Raw genomic sequence first — 12,487 nt, 5'->3', positions numbered from 1 at the left:
ATCTTGTGAAATTACAAAATGTCACTGAAAAATCGTATAAGGAAGAAGAAGAAAAAGAGAAATCGAACGCATAAAGGGAAAGACTGCGATCAAATTATCATATCGAATAATGCAGGCGAAACGTGACGGTCGTCCGGTTAGCCTCTTCGAGATTACATCGCGCGTTAGAAAGATAAGGTCAGGGCCGTGGATATTTCGTCACGGCGTCGTGACCATTGCGTCACGTAACCACACGATCGTGAAAATCGATCACGAACGAATTAACCTCGCGTTTATACACACACAGCTTCTAATCTAAAGATTTATCACTCAATTAGCTAATATCCTTTTTCCTTTTCTCTCTCTTTCTTTTTTAAAAATCGAAAAAAAGAGTAGCCTCATTTTCAAGGATAGCCTGCTTAATTAATCGCAATTTCTTTTTAGATCGTATCGTATCGTATCGTATCGTATTAGATATATTGTGTAGAAAGATGTAAAACGTGTAAGAATTATCGGTGGGGATGAAGGGACAAAGTTGATTATTATAATAGATTATGCAATTTATTGGGAAATAATTTAATCACGGAAAGAGGAATAGATGTTATAACACGAAATTGGATTTTATTTTATTTCTCGTGCTGGATAAAGAAATTTTTATAAAGAGTATCAATTAATTAAATCTATCGAAAAATATATTCGTCTTTCCCTTGACAAACAATAACTTCTATGTTAACTGAATTAATCATACACTCTCCTTAAATATTATCCCATTCATTACATATTTCCATATATTCGTATTGAATGAGTATTTTATCTTCCAATTTCGAACAAAGAAATACAAAAGATTCGTCAATTGGTAAAATTTCTCTCGAAATATCATGTCTCTCGAAAATAACTTTCTTTCTTCGTTCTTCGTGATATTACATCACGAAGTTCAATCTTTTTTTTTTCCACGCATATTACATTTTCTTCCAACGTCCCGACGTACGTTCCATCCCATGGCGTTCCGCTTAATTGGAAACAGAAGCAGAAGGTAAAAACTCGCATGTCGCGAGGAACGAGCGTGTGCAACAGCCGGGACCAATCTTGCCTCCCACGCAACCACATCCGAGGGTCAAGGCCGGTGCACAATCCACGCGGAAAGATGAAAAAAGCACAATCGATAATTGAACGAATAGTCGACGGGGAATTTGCGAACTCTGCAAATGGAAGGTTGGCCTGTATCACGCGAGGCAATTTGAAATATCGTTTGAAAGCCAAGCGACGCGTTATCCGAGTGTTTAATGACTTCCGGGATTTCGAGCTCTTTGTAACGACATTTCGAGTCGATAACAATGAGATCAGTGCTCGTATTGCGTTACATTTAATATGGAATTTGATTGAAATAATAAAATTCGTTTTCAAACGTAATTATTTATATTACAGAAACATTGTTTTCTTTCCCTCCCTCTCTTTTTCTCTACATCTATATCTGTTTTTAGGTTTTACACGATAATCGAGAAATTTTTGCTCTCGATAAAATTGAAGTTATAGAAGGTGTATTACAACGTTATTGGGAAAAATCAAAGAGTAAAGGATGTCTCGTGGAAATTTTAGAGATAATATTGTGCGTCATAAAGTGTTGGAGGATCATGTTGTTATTATACAAAATATTTTAACGATACGAATATAAATTTGGGTAATTTAGGAAATTAGGTAAAAGAAGAAAAAAATAACAAGTGGATATATACAAATCGAATATTAATTTTATCTAAGTTTAATAAGCGGAAAATATAGAATCATGAGGAAAATAATAAACTTTATCGAAATGAGTAAATTATCTCGTTTTCTTAACATATTTTGTGTCGCTACACATTAAGGATGTAATTATTCTTGAAAGTTGCTTATCTATTCCTTTATGAAAATATATCTTTTGGCCTCTGACTTGGTCCTCTATTATCTCGACGTCTACAGTAACGAGGTTCCCTGAGAATAAAACTTCCTTCTAATTCACAATTTATATCTTTAATTTGAACGAGTAATTAAACCAGCAAAGTTCCAATTTTATATAAACGAAGTTGCAGATATGGTTAAGAAGGTTGAAAAAACAACAATTAATCAAAAAACCAAACAAAAAAAAAAAAAAGAAAAGAATCTAAAGTCCTTCTTTTTAAAAGTTTTACAGTCTCGCTCCATTACTTCTCTCCATTTCTTTCTCTCTCTCTCCCTTCACGAAATGCCAAGAATTATCATTTTCTCCTTATCTTCTTCCAATCCAATCAAAAATTTCAAAAATTCAACATGCAATCATGCAAAGGAGAGCGAAAAATAATCAAGAATTAATCAAACTAATTAACACGAATCACGTCTGAATAATCACATCTTACCCCCACGTTCTTTTCCTCTCATCTCCGTTTCCCTTCCCTCATTATAAATACATGAAATCGAACTATGCCTATCCTTTCACACGTGTGACCTCGCGCCCCAACAAGTGTTGTTCCGGCTCAACCTTGTACAACATCGAGACGGTGGATCAGAAAATGGGTGGTTCGCTGGTGAAAAATTCAGGCTGGGTCATGTTTGCGGGGAACGAATATTAAGAGGCGGGTAAAAGCGGGTAACTCGCTGGCCGCCATCAATTACTTAGCCGTGAAAGCGGAGGGGCATTATGCGGTTCGAGCCCGCGACCGAGTAAGTCATAAATCGAGTTTACGCTTGAACGTTCCGCGTGTTATCACCTCTGTCACGCGATCGTCGGTTGTTATCCGGTTCGACGATAAAAACGACCTCCACTGATCCAGACCCTTTTTGCGATACACCCTCTGTGCGCCCCATCGCGACTACCAATACGACGACGCGGAGGATAATAATAATAAGGGAGGAAGGAATCTGAAAAGAGAATAAAAGGAGATTGTATCGTGTATTTTCGAATGAAATCCTCGAGTTTCGTTGAAATCTTGAGCGAGTGCCTTTGGCAAAGGGTTTTTGAGTATAACATTGGGATAGACGTTATTGAAGTCAATATTGAGTTGAGGGTGACTCTAAAATCAACATTGAGATTAACATTGCATTGAGGGGTGAGTGTTTGATAGTGATTTTCACTCTGAATATTATATTATTCGCTCACGAGAGTCGCAAATGAACTCTTTGGGTTACGACAAAGTAATTTTTGCTGTCAACGCGGTATCCAGCGAAATGAAATTTTTGAAACTGCTCCCGAATTTATTTTTCGTAATTATGGAGTTCCTTTGAAACTCCTTTTTCCCTCTCTCGAATAAAATATGATAAAACATAATTAAAAAAATATATGTATATTGACGTATATTACTTTTCGAAGTCGAAGATAATTTTTACGAGATTTTCATGAATATTCAATTTCGATATAAAAGTGTAAATTGACCTTAGAATGGCGTACTCGTTAGAGAGAAAAAACGAAAGTGTCATTTGGTGAGGAATATTGCGGTATCTCATGGGATATTCTCGGGGGAGGGGGGAAAGCCTTGTTAAAGTATTTATGATCGTCTGGGTTTATAATGGCTGCCTGTATGAACGTGATGATTGCAAATCTATACGTTATTTATATATTCAGTGACACATAAATTTACAATCATTATAAATACATGAAACAAACGCGGTTGTACGTTATTCGCAATATCGGATCTCGTAGGCGGTGGTTATTTTTAATCGTATAGGTGCTATATAATTAAAGAGATCATTTATTTAAATGTTTACGATATTATTTGAAACATGGCATGCAACTTTGTTTCTTATTGTGCAAGATGTTATTATTTAGATGTATAATGTATTAAATTTTAATTATAGACTTTTTATTGATTATCGAATTATTATTGTTTCGATTATCCCACATTAATAAATTTAAATTATTAATAATTTGTTAATCGTATAATATTATTAAGATTATTAATAATTATTAACCCTATAATTATTAATAACTTATCAATATTGATGAATAATTCAAAAAATACAGAATCGAATTTAAATTTTCAATCACTAAATGTAAATATATTTTATCGTATATACTAATATTACAATAATTCCTGTTTGAATAAAAAAATTTATTACATCCAAGAGTGTGAAAAAAATATTAATGCATAAGCATCCATGTTCTAGAAGCTAGGTACATTAAGCTGAGAGCGAAGTATACCATAAATTTGATACTTAAATCACAATCTACTTCGATCAATCTGCCACTCCTTCGATCCTTGAAATTCTTAAGCGAAGAATCTTCCTGGCAATATTTCATGCTCCCCAAATTTTAAGTCTGCATGATTCATAGCCGAAACGATTCTTTCTAAAACAACCCTTCTGCGCATCAAAGTTGAAAAGCCGATGTCCCAGATTGTCCATCCATTTGGAACACACGTTCGACAAACGAAAAAGTCGGGTTCACGTATCGATTCAATCATTTTAATCCGATCAATTGGGTTATAGTCTCGTCGCCATTTTCAAAAGCGATATTTTTATTCGATAGTTTTATACGTTTGCCCCTCTATTGTTACAAAGATTCGTTGTTTCCAATCTAGATATACGATATAGCGGGGTATTATTTTTGCATTATTTATCGCGTGTGTGCGGATTTATCGTTCAATGAAATTTAGAAAAGAAAAGAAGAAAAAAATACAGATCTGAAATCGTAAAAATTCCGTATAAAAGAATTTCACATGAAAGATTATGAAAACATTTGAACAAAAAGATTTTGATCACACACTGTGGAATATAATCAAACTTTTATCCGATTCCATTTCCAGTTTCAAAAATAATTTTTTTTAAATTTCGTACGATAATGTAAGATATTTCAAGTTTCAAAAAAATCTCATGTGAAAATATTTGTATACGTTAACAATGACTGTTTAAATTCGTGAGATTAAAAAAATAAAAACGAGAAATATCGAAGAACGAAAGAATAATTTATATCGTTCCTTTTATTCTTTTGCGATCTGTTAAATTTTACGTAACGAAATTTGTTCATTTCTTTTAAACTGCGCCTCTGAAATAGATTAAATGATTAAAAATGAAAAGGGAAAATATATTTTATATTCTGTTAAATTCTGCAAAGGAAAAGTTTCATTCTTTTTAAATTGTATCTCTAATTCGAGATTTTTTATATTCGATTGATGGAATCTACCTGATCGATTTCATCAATTCGATCAACAATCCTTCGAATAAGGAAGATGGAATAATTAAAACGAATATCTATGGAACAAAGAAGAACGATGAGTTCCCAATATCGGTTTAATGGTTTTTAATCCGATCGATCGTATTTTTATCTTTCTCAAATATTTCCATCAATCCTTATGTTTAATTATTTTTAATTAAAATATTTAACAAATAGAAGAACTTAAATTCCATTCGAAATCAATTATGATAATTTGGTCAATCGTTTTTGTAATTTATTCTACGAGCAATAGTTCTCGAATTTAACAAAATTATTTTTATATTAACGAAGTTTTCCTAGCTTCAAGTTGGTTGCAATTTAATTAAATCATTTAATCCTATATAATCTAAATTATAATCTTATTTTTTATTTATATTTTATTATTGTTATTATTATTATTATCTTGATTTTTTTCATTTTTTTTTAATTTCCTAATGATACTTTAATAAAAACTCCAATAAATTAATTTTTAAGAAATTAACTTAAAAATTAATATTAGATAGTTACGAATCAAATATCTTGGTATTACATACATATTATAATATATCAAAAAAACGTTTTCCAATTATTACAATTCAAAGATTAAAGCTATTAGAAAATTTTGACAATTATAAAAACAAAATAATAAGAAAAGAATGAAAATATGAAGTATGATAATAAAATGATCATAATTAATATAATTAATATTCGAAATTAATTCAAGATATTACCAATCACGAAAATTTTTCGAATCCCATATAAGTTATATACAAAATACGAATAGTTGTTATTTAAAATAATCAAATAAGAGGATATAAATTCTTTAGATTATAAAAAATCGAGAAAAGCCACGAAGGCGTTGATAATTGAGGATGCAGTGGGAAAATCATTGTTTGCATCGAGAGGATGCAAACATGGAAACGCCTGTGAATAATGAAGCAACTTGTCTTATTTGCATTACTTGAAATATGTTATTACATGATGCAGCTGGCTCTAACGAGTTCCTGTCGAAGTACGTTGAAGACACTGATTAATAAGACAGCAGAACAAAAAGATCTCCTACTCGAAATGCATCTATGTCAACATAGTACTAGGATAGAGACATAAGCCACTTATATCTATATATTCTGAGGAAAAAACGTATAAAATAAAATAAAATAAATATAAATATAAATATAAAATTATACATACACCGATAGAATAATAGTAATAAGAAAATTTATATCAGTAAAAAGCATTAGAAAAATTTATCTCTTCTCTGTCCATGAACCATTTCTTGTTTATCTTTTATTTTATAATTTTTACGAAAATTATTGCTCATAATATATTGCTCATAATATAAATTTTAACCGTAAAAATATGAGGATCTATTCAACTTTTCCTTTCTCATGGGTTACGTTCAATACTGCATATCACATTAATCATTGTGCTTTAAACGAATCGTTATTCTTCATTTATATCGTCCTTTTCCAACGCTGTGCAAATCGTCTATGATTTTTAGCTGACGTTAAACGACGTTGCGCCAACCAGTGAGCTGAAATGACTCACCATATGACGTATTGTGCGCCTAAAAGGGACGGACAATAAACATTCTATGCTTTTTTTTTTTCTTTAACATTTTTTTCCTCTTTTCTTTTCGTTGAATAGGTAGGTGAAGGCGCTTGTTAGGAGAGACAAGCAACTTTTGAAGAAGTTCTGTTATAGTCATAACTTCGTTGAAAAATAATTTCTGTTTGCTGTCACATTGTATTGTAAATTTTATGTATATATAATTTATGTTCAACGTTAACCACTTCTAATTAAGAGTTAAAACATGTAAAAGTACCATAATACAATTTTATTCTTTCATTATCAATTTATATCGCCATATTTCTATTATGTTTTCACACTAATCTATCCAACCATCTAATATCTTTAATTATTATTAAGAAATCATCAATAAAACTAATATTATTAATTATTATCTCGTATAAATCAAGATTGTTCGAATACAATTTCAAAAACAATTTCAAATTTTCCCGCAACCACAGACAAATCTTCGAAAACGCACCTCGAGTTATACAATTACACAGCTGGCAAAATATATATCTTTCTTTATCGATCGTGTACAATGTAATCCACGTGTCTTCTAATTTCGAGGCAAAAGAAAAAAACACTCCTTTCCTTGATTAAAATTTTTAGCTCGGTTGGACGAGCTTATCTCTTCGCCATCTCTTCTCCAGCTTAATTAATCTTGAGCTTAGCTCCCCGAACGATGTCATCCCTAATCAATATCGAAATGCTTTTTTATCGTCAAGTTTTTCTTTGACAATGAATTATACTTTAATCTATACGATTTATATACGATATGATCGAAAACACAGTAAGTAAAAGGGAGAGTAAATGAGACGAGGAAAAGAAAAAAAAAACGGGATCGTTACTCGTTCCTCTTTTGTGGAAAATGCGTTCCTCGTGTTAATGTTCTGTGAATTTTCTCGCAGAAGAATGGACGGAAACGTTCCCGTATCAACTGCTGGTCGGAACAGGAGTGGCGTTGATGGCTCTATTACTGCTGGCCGCCGTGAGTTTTCAATGTTCTTCGACCTGGCAATGGTTAATGAGGGTGAGACGGCACATGAAGGAAGAGGACGCCGAGAGCGACTTGTCGCAACAGAACGCTATACGTATCAGTCATTCTCTGCCGGATCTCCAATCTGAGCCGATCACTCATGAGTACGTCCAGGAGCAAAAGGATAGCAAAAAGGTACGTTGTTTTATTAACGTCGTATAATTTGCAATAGCTTATCTTTATCTAATTAAAATTCATACACAAGAATATCATTTGTATTAATGTAATACTGATGTATATGATAATAAAGTTAAAATTTTGGAAGTTTCGATCGATGATAATTTATATTAATCGATGGTTGGGTAGTTGGGTTTGTAAATATAAATACATTTGATATTTTTTAAAAGGTATTAAATAATTAAAAATATAATTTTAAGTATAGGATTAGTAGTAAGACATAGGGGTGAATAATGTTTAAGAATATTCGTGGAAGTTTGAATATGCATGTAATGTTTTAAATATTAATTAATCAATTATTCGTCGAAATTTTTGTTTTAATTATTAAGATTTATTAGGGTTTCACTAAAAAAAAAAAAAAGATTCTAGATTTCGAAATTTTGAAACTTTAAACGATTTATGATTATAAATTTTAATCCAAAGAAATTAATGACTTTCTCAAAGACATCAAAGATTTTTTTTTTCATATTTTTCCATGTTCAATATTTATACTTTACTTTGAAACATTTCCTTATACTTTTAAGAGATGAAGATTGCACATCATCTAAGAGCTCTATGGATACAGCAATCTTATTTTTTCATTCGATAACGTCAGCTGATCCCATCTACCATCCATCATCAATATCTTGCTGCAATAAAAAAAAAACTAAGAATTCTTAACGTTATGAATCTCTTAACAAGAGTACAAAATATTATGTGTAAGAAAAAATTACTGAATAAATTAATAAAAATCTTCAAAAGATGCTTGAAAAAATATTGCTTGAGTATTATTTTCATTAGCACTCAAGTACAGAAAAATTTCCTTGTTTAAATTAAAAAATAAATTTTTCATTCAATAATAAATAGCATGACGAATGAATTTTTCACCAAAATCCACTCTTGAAAGAGCTCAAAATTAAAAATTAAAAAAAAAAAGACAAACAAAAGAGGTAAAAAAGAATTCTTAAAGGAAACAATTAAAAGTTACTTAATTATAGCAATTTAGAGCATTCAACTAATTACTTCACTTCCTTATTTCCCTCGCAAAAATAGCATCAAAGAAGTTATTCTTTCTTATATCCAGCTTGTTCTTGGCAAATTCTCGCATAACAGTTCCCAAACGCGTAAATGAAAATTTCATGTAGCGAAACATCGTGGAAGAAAGTCGGTAGTCAACGAGCTAACGAAGGGGCGGTCGACTTCCGGGATAAACTTGTGAAATATTGAGAGACCATGAACGTATCAAGCCATGATTTTTTTTTCTAGGTATTGCGCCAGACAACTTTGCCCATTGTCCCAATGAGGCACCAGAGCTTTCAGAGGCAGCTCTCTCATCGCCTCGATCTGCCCATCAAATTCAGCATCTATAGTCTGGATAAACGTAGTGATTCCAACCTTGGTTTAATCAAGGTACGATCGAAACTCGAAAATTTCTCTACATCTTGTTCCATAAGCAGATCTTAAAGAAAAAGATTCGAAAAAATACAGAATAATTTCGAAAATAATTTTGATAAAAATTTAACATCTAAAGAATTTTTAAGAATAATAAATAATCAGACTATGAATATTTATGCAAAATTTGAAAATTTGAAGAAATCTATAACTATGAACAAAATTTTTTTTTCTACAAACATATTCTTAAAAATTTGATTTTGCGAATAAAAATCCTCGTTAATTAACATTGTCTTCCATATAGAATAAAATAGGTAACATTGAATAGAATAATTCTAAAAGAAATTTAATGTCTTAAAAAAAAAAAATAAAAAGAAATAAAGAAACTGGAGGAAACAATCGACTCTCAAAATAATCGAACAGAGGGAAAGCAAAAAGAGTTCGAGTCAAATAAACTAAACGATTTAATGAAACTTTTCCATTCAAATTTCCCGAAGAATTCGTCCCCGTGGAGTTCAGACAATGAAACAAACTAGGAAATTCAGTTTGGTCAGAAAGTTTCTAACGTGCGACTTTGCTTTTCCAGCCGGAACTTTACAAAAAGGAATTGGGGGACGATGCTGAGAGCGCGAGCATCACGGAAATGGAGTACGCTGGCAAGTTGCGTTTTGCTCTGCGCTATGACAAGGAGATGGAGGGGTTGGTGGTCAAAGTGAGTGTCGCAATTTTTCAGATAAATCCTTATATTACTTCTTCTCCTTTGCACGTGATATAAGAGTGATATATCGCGGAATATATATGTCAATAGTTTCTGCCTTCACAAAAAATATTATTGTAATCGCTTCGAATGATACGCGATAAAATTACAAAGCTTGAAAAAGTTCAAGAGTATTTCAGAAACATGCACAATACTCGTTAAATCTCAAAATCGGTAGAAAATCCTTTTTTAACGATATCCGATAAAATTAATGGGCGGTCTAACTGAGTACAAAATTACTAAAAAAAAAAAAAAAAAATCTTAAAACGCTGCTCAATATTTTATAGATTGAACCTTTCAGCAAATCGTTTATTAATGCCAATCCCACCAATTAAGTACTTCAGAAAAATATGCAATATAAATCGGTAGAAAATCCTTTTTACGACAATATCCAATTATTCATAAAATTATATAAAATAATAAAAAAAAAATCATCAAATCCTGTTCAATATCCTTTCGATCTGTGAAATATTTCACGCCTTTCAGCAATATCATTCCAATACGAATTGGGAAGAAAAAAGAAATTCATTGAAAATTTAGAGAATTAAACCATTTTTTAAACTATTAGCCCTGGAAGGGATGTTCTCGGCAATACCGGAGAATTAAAAGATAGAAATTCAACCACGAACACGATTACCCTTGTATCGAAAGCCCTTGTACGTGCACAGTGGTCACGCTCTTATTCCCTGGAAAGCTTTTTTCCAACGCGGTGCACGTAGCCCGCGAAATCAACGTAGGACAAGGAGAATTCTTTCCACGAAAACGATGGCCGACATTCGCGCTCCAGTTCCATCGTTTCCCTCAAAATCGCATAGTCCTCGATACGTTCGATCGCCTCGAATTGATTCTCGTTCCTGGTTCAAGGTCGCCCTGGCGAGAGAAAGAATTCGTCGAGAAGAATGCATAAAAAGGGATAAAAAGCGGGCTAATTCTCCCCCGCTGGAGGAGAAATTAATTTGGTACTCGTCGTCGCGCGATTCGAATTCTTTATCAACCATTTATTCCGGGTTTATCGATCAGTTTCGTTAATAAATGCGATAATTCATCGTTGGATTCTGGTAGCTAATCCTCATGCGAATGCTCGTGGTTGGAAACGACGTTATCCAAGAACTTATATTTGAACGGGGGATGCCCATTAGGGATTCGTTACGAAGTTTGGAATATCGATAATAATTATTTTGTTTATGATCAATGTAAATTAAACAATTTTGGAGATTAGGTGAAAGGAGATACGTATTTTCTCTACTTTATAGTTAATTTATATTTGCATACACGAAATAAAATTTGTTCCTTCTAATTATTTTATTATATTTCATGATCACTTCGATATTTTTTATAATATATTTTAAAATTCTATAATTATTTTATTATTCTGCTTTCTTATTTTTTGGTTATTACGTAATTCCTCTCAAATTATATTCTTCTGACAGCATTGCGCTTAATTACTAAATAAAACTTAAAATTAGATATTTTTAAATGATTTATTTTTAAAAAAAAATTCATTGTTGTTTCTTATTTAAATTTATTATTTGTTCCGCTTGAGAATGATCCTTTATCTCTTTTATAAATACCTTCACCATTTATAAAATACATTTATATACTGAAAATCATAATCCATCAATCGTTAAAATTGAAATTCCTATTGTGTGCATAAAATTTTATCCCCTATCCTCTTCGGTTCTCATGTTTTAACCATTTCACAATGCACAATCCCTCCATTGACGCACCACTTTAACCACCTCTGCGGTTATAACGACGAGAATAGGACGATCGTCATCACAGTTAGACCGATTCCATTCTACTGGCCGAGATCCATCAGCGCGAGAACGTTTCTCGCAACGTTTCACGCGCGTAGGCAAATTCATCTCGCGGTTGCACTCGATCGAGCTAATTACACGAGCCGCCATATTTAGCTCGAGCTATTGGATAACGATAATAAAGTGCATAAATACATGGACGTACACTATGACGGCAACCACTCGGCTAGATTATCTCTAACATGATGGTGGCGCAATTGTCGCCCTCGATTCGCTAATAAGCAATGTGTCGATGCGGAATGGAATCAAGGGTGATGGAGTTTTGTTCTAAACAGGGCGGAACCCACGTTTAGTGACACAGAAATGTAAATAGCAATCGGGTAATCGTGTTTATTCATAAATCTAATTTTATATAGGGGACGGAAGTATGAAAGGACGCGATTAAAATCTATCATCAAGACTTGAATTCTTTTCTCCCTTCTTTCTTTCTTTTTATTCTTTTTTTTTTTTCCATCCCCTTTTATCAATCCTTTGTCCACGTGATTATGGTAATAATAGAGATTAAACGGTGTTACATTCAATGAAGGAAGGATTAGGAATTTATTTTTTATTTATCATTTGGAGAATGGAGAAATTTATTACGGCGCATTGTTTCATTTTTTTTATTTTATTCGCGCAATATCAGCAATACATTTTCGAATTTA

At 32.1% G+C, this 12,487-nt stretch overlaps 1 protein-coding gene across 3 annotated transcripts in view; it reads left to right on the top strand.

Annotated features, from left to right (window-relative positions):
- Window positions 1-12,487, top strand: part of LOC107993833 (synaptotagmin-10) — a 55,506-nt gene that overhangs the window by 34,288 nt on the left and 8,731 nt on the right. For 2 of the 3 annotated variants that reach the window (XM_017050455.3, XM_017050456.3), the window contains exons 2-4: window positions 7,594-7,856; window positions 9,144-9,287; window positions 9,856-9,981. In XM_017050455.3, the coding sequence (XP_016905944.1) occupies window positions 7,594-7,856; window positions 9,144-9,287; window positions 9,856-9,981 (533 nt within the window). The remainder of the gene's footprint in view (window positions 1-7,593; window positions 7,857-9,143; window positions 9,288-9,855; window positions 9,982-12,487) is intronic. The other variant, XM_062076322.1, reaches the window with a different exon arrangement.

Source organism: Apis cerana, linkage group LG6 (assembly GCF_029169275.1).
Source record: "Apis cerana isolate GH-2021 linkage group LG6, AcerK_1.0, whole genome shotgun sequence".
NCBI classification, from domain to species: domain Eukaryota; kingdom Metazoa; phylum Arthropoda; class Insecta; order Hymenoptera; family Apidae; genus Apis; species Apis cerana.
Note: the sequence above shows the minus strand (reverse complement) of the source record. Positions and strands in the feature narration are given on the sequence as shown.